The 18,705-nt window shown below is 40.8% G+C and overlaps 3 protein-coding genes across 4 annotated transcripts in view; all 3 read right to left on the bottom strand.

Annotated features, from left to right (window-relative positions):
* sphk2 (sphingosine kinase 2) overlaps positions 1-10,353 on the bottom strand; it is an 11,698-nt gene extending 1,345 nt beyond the window's left edge. The window contains exons 1-8 of the mRNA XM_065957598.1: positions 10,221-10,353; positions 6,778-8,330; positions 4,938-5,087; positions 4,762-4,856; positions 4,529-4,644; positions 3,660-3,863; positions 1,951-3,550; positions 1-1,067 (exon numbers count right to left, since the gene is read on the bottom strand). The exon at positions 1-1,067 is cut by the window's left edge and continues 1,345 nt beyond it. Of these exons, the coding sequence (XP_065813670.1) occupies positions 1,005-1,067; positions 1,951-3,550; positions 3,660-3,863; positions 4,529-4,644; positions 4,762-4,856; positions 4,938-5,087; positions 6,778-7,240 (2,691 nt within the window). The 5' untranslated portion in view covers positions 7,241-8,330; positions 10,221-10,353 and the 3' untranslated portion in view covers positions 1-1,004. The remainder of the gene's footprint in view (positions 1,068-1,950; positions 3,551-3,659; positions 3,864-4,528; positions 4,645-4,761; positions 4,857-4,937; positions 5,088-6,777; positions 8,331-10,220) is intronic.
* Positions 10,354-10,699: 346 nt separating this feature from the next.
* Positions 10,700-15,242, bottom strand: rpl18 (ribosomal protein L18). The gene is made up of 7 exons (XM_020637090.3): positions 15,181-15,242; positions 14,456-14,542; positions 14,211-14,318; positions 13,246-13,344; positions 12,979-13,102; positions 11,779-11,848; positions 10,700-10,835 (listed from the first exon to the last, which is right to left on the bottom strand). Exons 1-7 carry the CDS (start codon positions 15,181-15,183, stop codon positions 10,760-10,762), a joined length of 567 nt encoding a protein of 188 aa, XP_020492746.1. The 5' UTR covers positions 15,184-15,242; the 3' UTR covers positions 10,700-10,759.
* A 507-nt stretch (positions 15,243-15,749) lies between these two features.
* si:ch211-120k19.1 (uncharacterized protein LOC563199 homolog) lies at positions 15,750-18,650 on the bottom strand. Of its 2 annotated transcripts, XM_065958341.1 has the most exons (7): positions 18,505-18,650; positions 18,091-18,272; positions 17,543-17,886; positions 16,722-16,792; positions 16,585-16,614; positions 16,344-16,465; positions 15,750-16,229 (listed from the first exon to the last, which is right to left on the bottom strand). In XM_065958341.1, the coding sequence occupies exons 3-6, from the start codon at positions 17,874-17,876 to the stop codon at positions 16,346-16,348; spliced, it is 555 nt and encodes a 184-aa protein (XP_065814413.1). In that variant the 5' UTR covers positions 17,877-17,886; positions 18,091-18,272; positions 18,505-18,650; the 3' UTR covers positions 15,750-16,229; positions 16,344-16,345. The 2 variants fall into 2 exon arrangements, with proteins under 2 accessions (XP_065814413.1, XP_020492742.1); XM_020637086.3 differs by having other exon boundaries at positions 15,750-16,465.
* Positions 18,651-18,705: the final 55 nt, after the last annotated feature.

Genomic DNA, 18,705 nt, shown 5'->3' with positions numbered 1-18,705 from the left:
TATGTTCAGTATGTTCATCATCATGCCCCCACTGGCTAAGGAAAACAGGCAGGTTATGTAAAAATGTCAGTTATGGTCTCTGTCAACTGTTCAATCGCTCCTACAAATGATATGACCCTGAAAAGCTTGATCTAGCTGCTTTGCATTGAGTCACTTGCATTAACTGAAGACATCAAAGTGAATATTTATCCACGTTTTACTCCACTGGTGCTTAAAAGTGGTGAAGAGCTGCACAAAGATAACAGTAGGTAGGTGGGTCTACAAACAGGTCTACTGTAAGTGTGTAAGCAAACCTTTGCTTTTACATTATGGACGGAAACTCTGATAAAGTGGATCACAATTGAGAAAATGTTTGTTTCTTACATAAATAGGTAAGGACAAAGATACAACTGTAGTGTCCAGTGTCAGATAAGGCATTACTATCAGGGACGGAAGGTTTCATATTCAAACATGTTGAACATTGGAGTGGGGCTGAGGATTGAGGGTTGGGGACAAGTTTATTGGGTGTTTGCCCAACTCAATTTGAATGTAGTTTTTATATTTCTCCTTGTTTAAGAACAATTTGATTATTTCTTTCCATGTTATTGAAAGGCAACAATCAGGTAGTGCTTATCTGCATGCATACTACTATGTATACATCCAATACATGCACTATCTGCACAAATAAACCCATACACATTCGATTGTTCTTCCCTCTTATTATCCCAGGCTGTGCAGTTTTCATGCTTCTCAGGGTATGCTGAATGTAATCCAACAGCTGTGCAATGAGGCGCATTTTTCTTCCATTTTCAAATTCGCTATTAATCCTTGCAGTCATGCTCCAATGATGCGTGGCTCGGTGGGTTATCCCTTTCATTAAACCCCAGAAAAGCAGTTCCTGCGATCCAGGCTATTTTCTAAGTCTCTCAGACACACCGCCCTTCTCGTTCAGAGTAAAGATGGCAGCACAGATTACATAATTCAGCAGAGTGTTGTATCTGTCAATCAGCTCAAATGGCCGCTGATTAGAATCTGGTAATCTTCACTCCACAGTCACCAACGATGAGACGAGCCATGGAGGGATGAACCTGTGAAGTAATGACAGATCAGGAAAAAAAGTTACCACTAATAATCACAGCAACTCCTTAACACTTTAGAGTTAATGGTACAACTGCTAGAGATGCAACACAGTTCCTTACTAGCTTTGGGACAAAAATACCAGTTCACTAATACATGAATAAATATACTGTCAATCATTTGAATGATTATCTTAACAATGGACCATTAAAAGCTTATTAAAGCTTCTGTGAGGAACTTTTCGTTTGTAATGATTTTGGCGTACCCCTGTGGACAAAGCGGTATCTCTTATCTCTATGCTTAGTCTCAATCTGCTGTCTTTTAGCAGCCAAACACATCATTCATAGTAAATCTTTCCCCTGGAAAATGTAAATAAAGGCTTTTTTGGCTATAACTCCCTTGATGATACCTACCCTGCGGCAGCGATTTCAGGCATTAAATATCCATTTATAGAAACAATTGGTCTCATCAATGATGGCCTTGTTAGCTATAGATGTACACATAGAGGCATGGGTATACATTTCAGTCTGTTTTATAACCAGTTAAGAGTCACTCACAGAAGCTTTAAAAAAAGGTATTAGCCATGATTCTGCACAATATACAGTCTTCTAAATTAGACAACACTCCATGTGCAGATCACATAAACTGCAGCTTGCCATATTGAAAAACATATTTTTACCAAAATTCAGCAGTCTTTCAATTCATTTTGATTCGCTATCAACAACTACTACTACTACCTATGGCACTGTCCTGCAAAGCATACAGTATAACAGTCACATGAGTGTGTGTATTATTATTTTTTACATCTAGAGGGTGTGTCATCTTCACTCAGATTACAGCAATTCATGACATTTTTACATTCAGTACCCAGTATAATTTATCCTCATCTCTGACCTGTGCTTGAAGGGGCCCATAGGGCACCAGCTCTCCATCAACAGTGAGTGTCCCCCGTGTGGAGAGAGGCTGTAGTCTGAAGGCCCTGCAGCTCACATGGCTCACATACGGCGAGCTGACGGAGTGGTGGGTCCCTCTTTCCATGGCAAAAAACAGTCTCAGTAGAGTGGCTCTGGAGATTCCTGCCCGCACAAAGGTCAGGTGGATCAGCCCGTCGTCAAACCTGGCCTGAGGTGCAGCATGAAGATCTGCCCCGAGGTGGGTCTGATACAGAGCCAAGACCAGGACAAAGTCCCCTTCGATGGTGACCCAGTCTCTGGTAGGAAGGGGTTGGTCTAGGGGGGGTAGCAAGTCATCTCTAGGTACATTTAAAGGCAGTGAGACAAAAGGACGGTTCTTTTGGGGTCCTGCTGGCTCGGCAATGTCAAAGTTAAAAGACGAGGACGGCGTACGTACAGAGGGTGAGGGCGAGGCGGAGTTCGGGGTGTTAGGACGGGGGACGAGGTAGGATGAGGAGTGTGGGGAGGCACATGAAGGGGAAGAGGGGGGTGTGGGGGAAAGAGAGAGGGAGAGAGAGGGGAGCTTAGGCGGGAGAGAGTTTGAGTGGGAGTGTTGGAGGAGGGAGAGGGGCCGCGGCCGGGAGGCGTTCTGGTTTTGGTCCAGGGTCTTGGGCTTGTAAGAGAAGGGAGAGTGACGAAAGGGAGATGAAATGGTTAGAGCTCGTTCTCGAGCAACGTCCAGTGGGTAGTCTTCTTTCTGGTAGTAGGTCCCATTCAGATCCAAGTCCTCGACCCCGTATGAGGTCCTGGAGTCTGCGTTGACCTCCTGACTGAGAGGCTGGCTAAAGAGGTCGTTGGCTATCTGGCTTGAAGGGGCTGAATTCTTTCTGACAGCCTTTCTGGCTTCCTGGAGGGTATCTTGGTAGGCGAGACAATTATCTGGCTCTTCATTCACCTCCCGCCCCATGTCCACCCCACAGCCTTCTCCACGCTCTCTCCTCTCCTCTACAGAACCCCCACTTCCATCCCCATCCTTCTCCCTATCCTCCTCCTCAATCTCACTGGAGTCCTGCTCCACCCCTAACTCATCTTCCCTTTCATCCTTGATCCCCTCCAATCTTTCCTTTCCCATACTGCAGTCATCCCTTTCGTTTGATTCAGAACTTGTCCCCGACCTCTCAGAACACGTCCCTGACCTCTCCTCTTCTGCTTCCATCTCCCCCTCCCGTTCCCTCTCTCTGTCCTCCGCCAGGCTGCTCGCCCTCACCACGCCAGACCCACCCCCCCTGGCCCTCTCCCTTCTCCTCTCCCTTTCTCTCTGCCTCTCCTCTTTTTCCCTCTCTCCTTCACCCTTACGCAGGCTTCTCTGTTCACTGATGCCCATGTCAGAGCAGGTGCGATGGATGGGGGTTCGGCAGAAGCCCTCCAGACCTTCAGTGATACTGCGGGAGAGGGGTCTCCTTGGCGGAGGGGGTGTGGTATCGGGTGACGTGGGGCAAATGGAGGGCGGCAGGTAGGACAAACGACCCTTGTAGGATCGAAGAGAAGCAATGCGCACCAGGGTGCCCAGGGTGAAGCGCGCTGAGCCCAGGCCACGATACCTGAACCAAAAACATATTCAATGTAAAGATATCTTTGGGTTAAAAACAGGTGATACTGCACAACAATGTATCTAGTTATCCAATCTAGTAAAGGCAACTACACACCCACCTCTCACTCTCTATGTCCACATCGGACACAAAGCCCCAGGCAACAGAAAGGAAAGAAAACAGTCTCCTGGGTGCCGCAGCACGACTGTTGTTGGAGGAAGCAGGGCTGGTCGTCACGGAGACTATGTCCATGGGCTGGACACCGCCTCGGCAGAGTAAGAAGCAGCAGTTCAAAAGGAGGGGCTCCCTAAGGCACATGTCATACCTGAGGAGACCAAAAATAAAGACAACATGTCCTGTCATAACAGATTAAAAAAAAAGGAACTGTACAGATGAAAGGTCGATACAGAGTCCTTAAGCTTTCAGAGAAATCTCAATATAGATAACAAGGTGGTGATACGGAGCAGCACTGTACTCTTTTGTTTGAAGATAAGATGAAACAACCCTTTAAATTAGGTTGATCTGACTGTATAAATCCACATGTGTGTGTCTATATCTATCATAGGGATGATAGGTGATCATAGGTTTTCCATGATAATACAACATCACAATCAACAAATCCCTTTTTGACGTTTGAAGCCCTTAAAGATCCAACCATCACAGGGATGTTTGTCACGCTATATATGTTTGATAAGGATATTGAAAGTTTAAAGCTGTCATATAGAGGTGTGATGATACACACCCTAAAGTCAGCAGGATAGTAGAGGTACTAAAGCTGCATGTTTAACACATTATAGAACAGATTATCAGCAAACAGGATCTAAACTACCAAGAAAATGCAAAGAGGAGATATTATATCAAAGAGCTCTTGATCTAGGATTCACCTTAAACACCTCGTCTAGTACCTACAGATCCTAATGTTCAAGGTTCAACTGGAGAGGACAAAAAAAAAAGATCAACCTCCCAGCTATGAATGCGATATATGCTCACCCTGCGTTGTGGTTGATTGAGCCAGCCAGTGCATTTCCAGACCCGCAGGGCAAAATGCCTACAGGTGTTTTTATTGCTTGTTCCCAGTCAGCACGCTCCATTAGCCCGTTAATAACCTGCAGGAACAAAACACAAACATTCAGAAAATCCTCTGTGGACACAGTTTACGCTGTGCATGTATGTAAGACAAAAACACACAATAAATATCTTGACTGAAGTTAGCCGTTACACACCTCATGCAGAAGGCCATCTCCAGAGACAATGATGATGCCATCCCACTCTTGGAGCGGGATCTCTCTGATCAGCTCTCTGGCATGATTCTGACGTTCTGAGACAGATTCATGCAGTTAATATCTTATAAACTATAGTTATTTGTGTTATGGTGCTACCTTTGCTGTTGATGTGTTACCTGTCTGTATGAGGTTATAACTAATGTTGGCCTCTCTGATCATTGGCAGGATGTGGGTCTGACACCACTGCATGGCCTGGCCTCTCCCACTGAAAGGATTGACCAATAACAGTAATCGTCTAGGACGAGGTAGAAGACTTCTTGAAAATTCTGTATCAAAAAGGAGGAAGTGCATTAGAGCATTAAAACTGATGCAGTTTTTTTTTTGTCCAGAACAAAGAAGGGAAATTAAGGTTCACTGCACCTAAAGCTAACTGGGAGCTGTCATTCCATAACCTTACCCAACCCCAGACTGTCAGCACTTCTTATTTCACCAAACCGGATAAACTCCACACTGCAAAAACCATGTCTGTTAATCATTTAAACTCAGATACAAGAGAGAGATTACATTTAGCACTCTGAAGAGAAGGATCAGTCAATCAGTACTTTCTTATTTATAAGTTAGACAACTCTTCCATTATCTGTCGTCTAACACGATTAGCTTCTAAAAAACAATGTAACATTGAGGGAGGTAAAGATGGATACCAGCGGTGCAGGGGAGGCAATGAAAGGACTGCACTCTCAGATAGTCCAGGATTATGCAACAAACTACACTAAAGCTAATCAACAGAGCGATAAGTTAACCCACAGCTACAATGTGTACATGGATAAAAAACTGACAGAATCAAGCCAAATGGAGCGATTAGGTAAAATAATTAACGCTAAGGGAGCAGTGGAGCAGACACAAGGGGTTGAGCAGAAGGCTGACAAACTCAGTCCAAACATTGCAGCAGAGTATGAGACAAGAGCAGGCAGGAAACAAACAGAGGAGTGGTACGAATTAAAAATGAATGGCAGCATTATCACTGTAAAGGGGCAGTTAAGTGATGATAAACACTGAGTTAAGAAAAGATAAGTGACAGAAAGATTGAAGAGAATTAAAGGTTAAGATCTAGTCTAAAGAGGAAGGAGACAGGATAACATGCAGGGGCACACAGTGAAAGTAAACACTTTGCAGGGTCTTGCTATCTGTTTGATTATTTAGGCTGGGGATACAGCACACGAGAAGGGATGGTGGGCTGCAGCAGCCCCACCCTCACTGTCTCTACTTTTAACATTGAATGATATAGACCATGTGTGCAGGACAGATAAGGGCAGAAAAAACAAAGAATTGTTAGATAAATAAAGTCAAGAAACATTTGTAGAAACAATAAATAAACAAATAGAATTCAAGCCAAATAAATCTCCCCCTCCCCCCTGCTCTTAAACTGTATTAGTCTTGTTAATCTCACTTTGTATTTTCTTGCTACATGTAAAAGACCCCCCTTGGTAGCATTCAGAGACAAATAGTTTGTGCTGTACACACTGATAGGTCCTGGATCAATGTGACATTAAGCTTTACTTAGCAAGCATTTACAAAGCAGGCATAAATCAGAGCAGCACGAGACAACAATGCATAGTTTCATGTAGTAAACAACAGGAATTAAAGCCTGATTGAAGGATTAAGTGTAAAGGTCAGCCAAATTAAATACAGCTATTATCAGCAGTGAATTTACAATGTTGCCACACTTAATAAGCTATTCACTTAAATACCACAAATGTAAATAAAAAGGAATCCTAAATAAAAGGAGCACGCCTACGGTTATATAGTCTGACTAAAAATATAGTGACCACGTTCATGGACTGCCTTTTGGATGCAAGTATCAATAAGAACAGAAGGAAAATGCATTCAGTTAAAAGGTGAAGTAGTGATGGAATGCAAGAGATGTGTAGTTCACCAGTAAAATCCCTAATATGGTCCTATAACACAAAACACCTTCTCACAAACACCCCCAATCCCTTTAGTGAGTCACACACTCACCTGTGTCAGCAGTGACGGTCACATCTCTGAGTAGGCATTGCACAGCAGCCGACCACCTCTCAGCTTCAGGTCTGCTTTCTGCAAGGTACGCCCTTACCTGCCTGCGCCTGGACACCCCTTTCCGTCGTTTACCTGGTGGGTACCAGTACAGCACCAGGAGAGGGGGCGCAGGGGCACGGGGGCAGCTGCATCCCACTAGCTCTGATAAAGGCAGCAGGAGACGGGCTTCCTTCCCCGGTCGTGGTGACAGACGTTGGATGTGTATGTGGGTGTGGGTCAGGGTCAAGGCATAGTTGGAAGCCGGTGCCAGAGTTGGGGAGGCAGCCGGGGAGAGTCCCCCTGGACCACCAGGGCTGTTGGGGCAGCTGTTATTGTTACTGTTGCTGCCGGATCCCCAGCTGGCAAACTGGCCATGAAGGAGGGCTTCTGCTGTGGAGGGCGAAGAAGGTTGTGGAGACCGCATCCTCGGATTATCGAGAACCGTCAGTATATCAAACTTTAGTGTAGAATTTACTGAGTATTGTCTACAGTTAGAGACTTGAAGAGTTGAGTTTGGAGGGAAACATTTGCAGGGAAAATCAAAAGGTATCTGAATGTCAGTCCGAGAACATTATCCCTGAAATCTCCTCAAAACCATTCTCCTTCTTCAGTGTTTTAATTCAAGAACTCATCAAAAGTCAGCTGAAAATGTCGGCTCCTGTCTGTTGTCCGTATCTAACTCCTTCCAGTTTAAAGGTTCTTCTCTTTAGAGTATTTATCCAGTGGAGATGGGATCTGCTATCAAACAGTCTTTGTGTCACAGTTAGAAAGATCCCATCACAGTTTGATCTGAAGAAGTTCTACAGTTAACAACCAGCAAGATTTCAACATACTAATGAATATTTTCAACAATTAAATCAGTCATTTGAACAACAAGTGCTCTTCTTCACAAAGATTGCATACGTTAAAACAATGTTTAAATTACATCTTCCAGCAGCCTATATGCTGCTAAGATAATAGCATTGCAGCTGAGCAGCTACACGACATCGACGATAAATCTTTAAATAATTACACAAAGGAAAAAACTGAGACTTAGTTGCATTGAAAAAAAAAGATCACTTGAGTATGATTAAGACAAACAAACACACCCTGTTTAGACAAGGAGGCTATATCGATTCAATTAAAGCATATGCAAAGAATTCTGTAGAGTATGTTGCATGGTAAGTGTCTGTCTGCGAAAAGGATAATTAATGCCACAAAGATATGATAAGTGCAGGCTCAAGACCTTTGATACCTTTATCGCTATCTTTAATCTCAGTGATCGAAAGGAGGCAGACGAGAGGAGGGACAAGGTCAGACCTCTGGACAGTAGTGTAACCAATTAAAGTTTCCTGACAAGCAGGTAAACACAAAGGTGGAAATCCAACAACCAAGAACAACCAAAAATACAAAAAAAAAGTGAAAAGAAACAAAACAAAAGACAAACAAGGAGACAGTTCCAGGTGGGTCCTTAGTTTATGTCATTGTTAAGTCCTTGAGTCAAGCCTCACGTTCCCGCCCAATGACCTCTGTTCCTGAACCACACAAAAACAGAGAGGCAAACAGTCAATTGCAAAATTCGAGGAAAAAAAAAAGATATTTCATGTTCAATTACTAGTGCTTTTAGAGAACAGATAGCTGAAAATTTAACATTAACAAGGAAAAATACGTAAGAAAATAAATTCAATATATCGTGCAGAAAATTCACCTGCAGTTGACCTGAGCAAATGTGACTATTTCTGTTTCACATTTTCATAGTACCAGTATAACAAGTACAGAGAAGAACCACCACGATAAGAGGAAGAGATTAGGGTTACAGTGTGTAGCAATACACAATCTATTATGCCCCTTGACTTTAGGTGCATGTCTCGGCACAATATGACTCACAATCACACATCCTCAACAGCCTTGCTGAGACACCACATTGCAATGGATGAAAGGTTGCATGAGAATAATGACCACATCTGCTTGGTGTTTTCAGATTTAGGGCTTTTGTCTAGGGAACAAAGGGGAAGCAGTGTTTCACTTTTTGAATCTAGGATTTGAAGTCTGCTTACTTGTGAAATAAAGGAGAACTGGAATTTAGAGCTTTGCATACGCATTAGTGCCTAACAATCTTGGAAAAAAAAAAGTCCCAACGAAAAAATGTGTTCTTAATGAGAATATTAAAGCAGTTTGGAAGTTGTTAATACACACAAAACACATCATTAAAAAATATGTTTACTGATTTTGTAGTAATTCAAAGGTGGCCCCTATATTATAATATCACAATAAAGTGCCTTCTACTATAAATCTATTTTCTGTATAACGGATTAGCGTCAGATGACAGTATGGTAAAAGGTGAGAGTCAGCAGTGTTACCTCAGAGTTCAATTAGTGGACTATCACAATGGGACTTGGGTGTGTATTAATAAACATGTCACATCTTTCCTCCAAGTTTGATAACAGGCAGGAAGCATTATGCAAGCCTTGGTGCAGACAAAATCAATACTTGGCCTGTGTCCTGTCTTGATAAAAAAAAAGAAAAAAAATCTCAGTAAAATGGACCTCACTGATGCCCATTGTTGCACCTCATGTCCTTGAAAATGCAGGGCGGGGACACCCAGAAATAATGTCAGCCAGCTAAATCTGTCTCCCACACAATGAGCCCACTGTTGGGTGACTTGGGGGGTGATTTGGGCAAGTTTCTGTCAGCTCATACTTTGATAACAAGAGCATTCCTGTGCTAGTTAAACACACACACTGCTAAGACTCTTTTATCAGCAGCGATGACAGCTTGACTGATAACCCTGATAATATAAAGTTAGATAGTTGTTTAACTCATTAAACTTCAGCGCTGTCGTCCACCTCCCACCTCACGACAGCTAGCAGGTTGACAGGTTAGCCAGCTGACTAACTCGACTCTGCGGTTTGACATTTCTCTTTTGGGGAATTTGAGAGCATCGTTAAATATCACCAAGAAGAAAGCGTTTAAAGTTGTAAACAGGGTTAAAAAAAAAAAAGCCCACTGTTACACTGAGGAGTTAGCAAACGCCAGCTTATGTTATGACTACAGTGAAATGCAGCCAGACAGGAGCAACAACATAGCGTTGTCACTTAGCAGCAGCTAGCACATCGCTACTAAACAAGAAGCCCATCTTCAAGCTTACTTCCTACGTAATTTAAGATGAATTCTCATTGATTTTATTAGTTACTTTAGCTGGCAACTCGAATTGCTCCCATTTGACATTCAGCGTTTCATTTATTTAATAGTTTCTGGAGGTATCCAAGTTAGCGAAGGATAATGTGAATGTTAGCCAGCAGCATTATAATACTCCAGCCGAGTCGCACAAAAAACTGGTAAATAAGTGTTTCTGTTTTTTTTTCCAGCCCTGGATGAAGAAGGAAGCAAGTAAAAATATATCTAAGCAAGATAATCCAACTCACATCATCTTGACCCCCCCGTCTTCAGACGACAGATAGTCCCTCACTTGTCCTGTAAACTGTGGCTCGGTGCAGGAAGTGCCTGGAGACGCAGGAGCAGCAGCAGCTTTGAGCGGCGGAGAGGAAATCCAATGGCGATAAGGAAAACATTGCAACACCCACCGACATTCTCCAATCATTGACAGGCCCCCACTTCCTGGCCAAGTCATGTTTTCTCCTGGCCAGTTAATATCAATACTGATAGGAAGATTCGTGACGTGTGAATCATTGAAAACCCACAATGGGAGACCTTATATGGATATACAGTGTGTTAAAAAAAAAAGGTGATAGAGTTTACCATCTATATTTTAGTTTTTTTTAATACGACTTCGGGCAAAATTTCATTCAGATAGAAAAAATCATGTACAGTATTTAAGAAGATGTCATTTATTTCTGCATTTGACCGGGTGTACAAGCTGCCAAACAACACACAAAAAGGCGAATCATTTTGTACAGCCAATCTTTTATTTTGCATCAGATTGCATGGAAAACAAAGACACAGATTAGTTCTTGTAAGCACGGCTGGCTCTGCGACCACGAGCCCTCTCGAACTTCCTGCCCTTGGAGCGGATGTAGGGCCTGGAAAAGAAGAGTTCAGAATAAACACATATTGCAACAAAAACCAACATTCATGTAATAAAACTGAGGATACATAGAGCTTAGCTTTATTCCTCCAATAGCATCAATATCTGCTTTCAAATGGTGAAGCCTACCTGGCACGGACCATCACTCAATTGGGAAGGGGGTCATTATTTAATGCCATTATTTGCCCTCTGACTAAACTGCTAATCATTTTAGTTGTTTCCAATGTTGCTCTTATTCCAGACTTGTGTTTGGATTATCATGTGTAAAAAAATGTACCATAAATAAAAGCATCACAGTGCTTGAGAAAATATACATATGACTAACTAGACAATAAAAGTGCCTTCATATTAGAGTGACATCCAACTGTGAAAAATGAAGTGTAAATGAAACATTTATAATTGAGGAAATCTGTATTACTTTGGTAATAGATGCTAGTATTGTGTATACAGGCTTTCTGTGGCACTGGAAGCCATCAATGTTATTCTTAACACGTGAGCCTTTACTTTGACAGGTCAAAAGAGTAGAGGAGGACAAATAGAGAACATACTAATTCCACATCATAGAAAGTCTACATAGAACTACACACAACACTAACTATGTCAGAAAACTCAAAACAATTCTGAAATCAAATGCTGTTTTTTGTTGTTGTGAGCTGCTAGACTGAATGATGTCCCTATGTTTTCCTAACAATTGCGCAAAACAGTTCAAGTCAATTTTAACTTTGTGAGACCAGCTACATGAAGTATGGACTGAGTCTATGAGCATGATAGATTGTATCAATCAGTATCCAACAAAAAGAGCGTGACAAAAAGTTGTCAAGCCTGAATTTGACATCTTTGAGCTCCATTTTTGAGTTTGAATTGCATTATGACATATTTGTAAGTTGCGTTCTATTCAGTGTTTGTCAACAGTAAAAACACGTCATCTGAACACGTACTTTGTGTGGCTGTGAGGAGTTCCAGGTGCCTTTCCAAAGTGTCTGTACACCTCTCTGCCTTTGCGGGGTCCTGAAAAGAAATGTAAAAAGAAAATTAAAGAGCAGTTACAAAAGCTTCACATCCTAAAAAGCTTCAAAGAAAAAAAATAATCACACTACCATTCACCCCATTTATTTGAACAAATAATGTTAACCTGTTTGCAGGAAAAACTCTGAACTAATTAAGGTTGTTATATGGAATCCTTAGAGGAAACTGACTACAAGTTCATGGAGCAGCTAGTCTTTTGCTGCTCAAATTGCAGCTAAACGAGATGTCAAGTGAAAACTGATCACTAGTATAACTGTTTAGATGACATTTTTTAAAATTGTGTAGAAATTATGGGTAAAGGTTTGCCGCCTAAAATACTTTTTTTCATTTTTTTGATCTAAAACAAAAAAAAGAAAGACCTTTTAAGTTGAGAAAATATGCACTGCAATCTAGCACCACTGAAGTTTCCCGAATACAGATGAAAACTTCTCAGTTCAAGCTTCATGACTTCTTAATCATTTTGTAACCCCCCCCCCCCCCCCCCCCCGGGAACTAAATCAAGCCAATGTGTAACTGTATGCAAAGAGCACACACACGAAACTCAATTAGACCTGCACAATGTTTTAATTAAGTCCTGAATGTTAGCTATCTCAGTTTTTGTTTTTGCAAAAATGGTTTGCATCATGTCTTTCCTGAATCCAAAATAAATAAATATTTTTCATCTGTTATGAGGGTAGCAGATAGCTAGCTCAGATTTCATGGGCTTTCTTCAAATGAGTAAAACGCAAGAATATGTAGTGAGAAAGCATCGCTTGTTTACATGAAATTATTTATCTTAATCATGAAAAATTCAGACTCCCACAATGTGCTCATTACAAATAGTCAAAACTCAGTAACAATTAAATGACTTTGAATTCTGCAGCCATGCTCGCCATGAAAGAACGAACCATTTATTTGGTTTCCATCGAGTAGACGCTTATCACAATGTTTGATACAATTATTAATTTAACGTGTAGTACTATTATTAGTCTACAGTTATGCTCAAGTAGCACCACATTTGTAATAACCTCGATGTAGTACATGTTTGATAGCCAAACAAGACAATGAATCATTAGTACTTAAATTTCATGATCGCATTAATGATATGAATATAAATCTTCATGTTTTATTACCTGACAGCAGCACAGTGCCCTGTCCTTTGGGAGCAGCCAAAGCCAGCTGGTCAAAGGTCATCACCTGACCACCTGCCTTCAGGATCCTGCGGCGGGCACCATCAGTTACCCTCAAAGCGCAGATCTGTGCGGCAACAAACAGGATGTTAGGACAATCTCAGAGACTGCGAAAAACAATGCATATGAGTGAAGATCGTCATAAACAGAATGGAAACGTAGGGACAAACAATAATAGATTAACTTTGCCTCTGTTAAAGGAGGAGTTACCTTCAGCTTGGGGATATCCTGAATCCTGACATCATCAGTGACAGATCCCACAACAACAGCGGTTCTGTTCTCACGACCAGGCATCTTCATCTTTCGGATCTGGCAGCAAGGAAAACAATGGCATAAATTTGCATGCAAAATCCGAGGAGCTTACACGGCTTCAACAGCTTCAATATTTACCGTCGTAATGCCTAACTGCACAGACTCAGTACTGTTTTCAATTAAGGATCAGATGAGGACATGAATTCTGTGGCCAAAAAAAGTACATCTTCATCCCGCTCACTTGGGACTGACAGCATGAAAAAAGAAAATTGATACAACTACTGTAAGATATTTAAAATATAGACATTTTGAAACAATTGATCATAGTAGTTTTGCGTGACGTTTGTTGGCTCTATGTGAAAACAAACATGACACAGGGGAAGATTTCTTTTAGGCTAAAGCATACTGAAGCAGACAGGATACTTTTCATCCAAGAAGAACTGCATCAGTTTAAGGTAGTTAACACTATTTCAGAGTCGGTCATAAAAGTAGTTACTTGTTAAAATACACAATTGTTTTTGCCTTCCTCAGAAAAAAATCTGGTCTTCTCATGGAATTGTACTTTGGCATGTCGCAAGTGTAAGATTTGATTTAAAAAAAAAAAACACTGATAGAATCTGTATTTATTATTAAAACCTCACATCGGCCTTAATTCTGAAGCAGAAATCGTGTGCATCAACTAAAACAGGTAAACTACTGCCTAAACTTTGAAGATGTCTCCGTTGTTGTAAATTTCTCCTTTGTGGGATGAATAAAGCCTTATCTTATCGTAACTGTTCACACAGGTCACCTCGTCTAAAATAAATTCCTGATTCAAAAAAAACAATAACTTAATTTACAACTTGCTCAAACAGCAAAACACATCTTTGAGAAAAGTGAAAGCAGGATTCAATCATGATGGACAGGAGGGAGATTAGACTGACCAGACGAGAGATGGAGATGGGGGGCCTGTTGGTCCTGCTCATGAAAAGCCTCCTCAGGACAACCTTGTTGAAGGGAGCATTAGAGCGACGGGCCAGGAACCTGTACAACTGTAAGACCACAGCAGAATGATTAGATGAGACAGCTATGAAGTTAATATTTAGAAAGTACAAACACAGACTTGACTGTCTCAGAATGACAGGAGTCAATACTGGTGGTACTACTGAACTAAGTGGGGTTAAGTTACCTTGACCAGGAGCCTCAGATAGATATCCTGGCTCTTTGGTTCTTTCCTGTGCACCTTACGGTCCTTATTGTGTCTGATGTCGACTCCCTGGAAAAGTAATAATACAATAAATAAACAATTAAACACCTTGGGAGAAATATATGTAAAACACTTAACAAATCTCAGACACTCAATTGCCCGTCTTCAAGTGTACTTGCAAGTTAACTGCAGACAAACCACTGATAAATCAACATGGAACTATAGGCAGAGATTGAATCATTAATGACAATGTTTATTCCCATTAGAATAACTTTAAAAAGCAGCTAGCATGTCAGGTTAGCGCAGGCCGGTTCACACGTTGACACCCAGCAGCTAGCTGAGCCGCTCACCTGGAGCAAAGCGAAGCAGCCTGTCAATAAAAACAGGACACAACCCGACAAACACAGTTTTATCGTCGGGGAAATGTGAATTATGCTTAAACCTAGTATTCCTCTCTTTAAGTTACTTTCAAAGGTCGACTCTAATCAACCTAGCGGCAGCCTGGGCAGCACTTGTTTGGTTTCACACACAGGCTGAGCTAGTACGATTTATATACTCAAATACCTCGAAATCATGATCGATCTGTAACCTTTATAGTGTTTAAAACCATTTCGTGTTGACATTATGAAGATGAGCTATTGTAATTCAAAGGATGACCGTGGATAGTCTAGCCATCGTAGTTTAAAATTTCTATTAGCGGTACCTACCATCTTGGACTCGGAGCGAAAAGGGAAAAGGAAGAGCCGAGGTCTCGCGATAAACAGTGCGCTGAAATCTCAGGTTTCTGATTGGCTGCGGAGCATGCGCTTCCTGCAGGGCAGAGTAAAAACAAGTCACTGTTTAGGTTGTTGCCTCTAGTGGTAGAGACGGCGACATACAACTACGATTTTGATAGTAGGCTACTTTCGGATTTTTGTAATCATTTTGCACTTTGTGGGTCCTTAAATTATGCATAATTTTAAATGACAATTAAACTACAAAATGTGTTTAATAGGCTACATATTTTACATATAGCTTTCTTTACTTAGAAGGTCTATCCTCTAGACAGCTTGCACAAACAATTGTGAATAATGGTGAGTAATTACTCTTATTTGCATCTAGCCTTCATAGACAGTCTTCAGCATCATCTGTTGCAAAATACATTTTGGTCTTTTATTTATAATCCATGTTGTGTGTAAACGTTGTGATGATCAGTCAAGCCTCTCAACAGCCACAGAGCGGAGAGCTCATGTTTTACTCATTGTCAAGTAAAGGAACCAATTGAGAAAAAAACATGTTTATATAATAAACATTTATTATAATATCACCACCACTCTTCTCTTACAACCAACAATTACATCTTTAATATTTATGAAATACAACTAAATATGAAATAACCAATTATTAAAAAAAAAAAATCTGCAATAGGTTAAATGTTAAAAAACAAAACAATCGAGAGCATTTACAATTAAATGATTCTTTTCACAATTTAACATGATTAGGTCGTTACAGTTTTCCAAACAAAATAATAAAATAAACAGAACTTTGTTTAATTATTGGTTTAAAAACACACAGTGACATCAACACAGCTAATCAATATGATAAAATAACAAGTGTAGCAGGAAAAGTATCATTACACCGCAATGTAGCTCTCTCTGTATTCAGAGAAAATAACAATATTAATACGTATAGAAGCAGGATTTAATTGCTGAATCAACATTTGTGTTTTATTTCAGGAGTCCCTCTTGTTTCCTCAGAAAAACCGATCACTCTGCATCTGAAATCATCCTTTCAATTAGCCTAATATGATATCAATATTGTTACCCTCTGTTGTTTCTCACACAAAAGTCTTTCCTTTTAAAAACTTGCATCATGGAGCCAATGATCTTACATTTATTCAAGTTTGTGGTTAGGCTGCTTTCTGAGGTGACACAGGAAGATGGTGAAAGCCAGAGCGATGCCTCCCAGAAATGTTGTCCGAGCCACAGGCGGGACCAGAGCGAAGTTTACTGCCTAATGAGGGAGGAGGACGTAAAACAAACAGTTAAGTTGTTTTAAATCTGTATGTAAATGTCTGTGAGACTGCAGACATAAAGTTACTTGAATTATGAAATAATACAAAAATATGTCACCTGCATTGTTGACCAGAATGCTACTCCAGCCTAAAGAGAGGAACAGAAATCAGAGTTATAGATAAACAGAGAGAGATTTGTTACTCGGTATTGAGGAATAATGAGTGATCATCTGAAAAGGCAACTCTTATGTGTACCTTGTAAGATGTCCAGAATTTCTGTCTCCAGTCTTCGAGTGGGTCATCTTTGTTTTCTAGTAAACTCAAACCTAAAACGTAGAGCTGGTTGTCAAATGTTTTGATTAAACTCGTTAAAAAAAAACAAAAAAAAAACAGTAGAGACAAGAACCTTTCAAACCTACTTTGTAAGAAATGTTAATTTAGAACAACATTTTTCTTTTATATTGTGAAACGTGTTTTTGAAACAACAACAAAATCCAAACTTTGTTTTGCAGACTCATTACTGAATAATGTCCCCTGTTCAAGTGAACATTTTCAGCTGAACATGCAACAATTAAGAGGAAAAGGTTTATTTTACGATTAATGAAGACAAACTAAAATGACTCAAGCATAAACAGTTTAGTGAAATTCAGTGATGACAGGGGAGATGGTCGCTCAGTAATCTGTTGAATATTAACATATTGACCATCATTATCCTTCAAAACTATCCTGATCGATAAATCACTGAGGCCTGCTTCATTAAAGGCCACATCTCAGCACAGCAGATTTTACAACAGTGAATTCAAAGGCAAACATTTCCTCTTGGAGGGAACAGAGTTGAGGTTTGTCTATTCTTATTTAAGCCTTTGTCAGAGTCTGGCCTCATGAAACATATTTCACAGTTATTTCCAGGAAGCCTCAGAGGACAGTATAAATTCAAAAAGTGTAAATTACTCTATATTCTATGAGCACATGGTACTCTAGCCTTTTTAAGTTAGAATGTGAGTCACAGACAAAACAAGTGACAGTTATTTAGACTTTGCACAACAAAAGATATTGAGAAGAAAAAAAGTTCCTACCAATATAAAATGCACTTATGGTGAGAGGAGCTGCTATCAGCTGATCCACCACAACTTTCCCTGTCACCGCCTTCACCCCTCCTCCTGGCAGCATCCTCTCCAGCCCTTTCAGCCAGTGGTAGTTGAAGTTGGCATGGAAACAGAAGCCGACAGTCGCAACACGAGCCGTCTGACACCAGTCGATGCCGGCTGACTCCTCGGCTGTTGATCCTGCGTCGGGTTTCCCTCCCAGCACGCTTTGCTGTATGAGGTCAGCAGAAGCAAACAGTGTTGTGTATCCCAGGACGTTACTGATGTAAGGATGGGCTTTGAACACAGCCCAGGCCCGATTCATGGTGACAGACCTGATCAGAGAGAGGATCAATTTTCATAGTAAAGCAAGTGGGTGTGACTCTTTTAAAAAGATGACACTTTTGGCGTAATGGAGGCTTTAAAAGAAATGCAGCTAAATAATAAGCCTATAAATGTTGACCAAAATACATGACACAAGCAAATGCAATAAAACAGGCTGTGTTGAATCAGAATTTTATCCGAAAAGGGAAACTTACTTTTCAGAAGAGCTTTTCTCTCCCTCTGTTGGACAAGAAGGAGGAGGAGGAGGAGTGAGATGAATCTAATGCAGGTCACTCTGCACGCCAATGAGGGAGTTCATTTTTCTCACCAGATCAAAGTTCTGACTCAGTTGCAGAGAATGTGAGATAAGACCTTTATCAGCCTGCTGGAGAGAAACCTGAGAAAACACCACATGCAAGGAATGGAGACACAGAGTGTCAAACAGTTATGGAAAAACAAATCCTGTCTTGCTGTTATACTTAATGTGTAAGTGTCTGAGGTTTAGTTACTAAATGAGACAATGGCACACGTTGTTTTTAAGACAGAGTGAGTTATAAATTATATCTTTGAGAACTTGACTTTTGAATTATTTTCCATAATGTCCGTGTACACTAGTTAAAATCACTTACCACAGAGTTGTCCAACTTTTTGAAGTGTAAGCATTGAGAGCAGCAGGCAGAGAGTAAATTGTGCAGCTCTCTGGTCAGAGACACATGGTCGGGGTGTCTCTATAAATAGATGCCACTCCTGCAGAAATGCTTCCCTGCTACGAGTAAAGTGCTGAAGATCTTCAAATCCTTCAAATGTATCGGAGAAGAAGGATGTTTTTG

This window comes from Labrus bergylta, chromosome 8, assembly GCF_963930695.1.
Source record: "Labrus bergylta chromosome 8, fLabBer1.1, whole genome shotgun sequence".
Classification (NCBI taxonomy): domain Eukaryota; kingdom Metazoa; phylum Chordata; class Actinopteri; order Labriformes; family Labridae; genus Labrus; species Labrus bergylta.
This window is presented reverse-complemented; position numbering and strand designations above follow the sequence as displayed.

Excerpts from the sequence above, each read along its gene's own strand:
- rpl18 (XM_020637090.3), bottom strand. Across the intron at positions 13,345-14,210 it reads CCATCTCCATCTCTCGTCTG|ATCCGAAAGATGAAGATGCC; the intron begins GTCAGTCTAATC and ends CCTTGCTGCCAG. Across the intron at positions 10,836-11,778 it reads ACTCCTCACAGCCACACAAA|GCCCTACATCCGCTCCAAGG; the intron begins GTACGTGTTCAG and ends CTTCTTTTCCAG.
- si:ch211-120k19.1 (XM_020637086.3), bottom strand. The coding sequence starts at position 17,876 with ATGAATCGGGCCTGGGCTGTGTTCAAAGCCCATCCTTACATCAGTAAC. Across the intron at positions 16,793-17,542 it reads CATAAGTGCATTTTATATTG|GTTTGAGTTTACTAGAAAAC; the intron begins GTAGGAACTTTT and ends TCTACGTTTTAG. Across the intron at positions 16,466-16,584 it reads CATTCTGGTCAACAATGCAG|GCAGTAAACTTCGCTCTGGT; the intron begins GTGACATATTTT and ends CTCCCTCATTAG.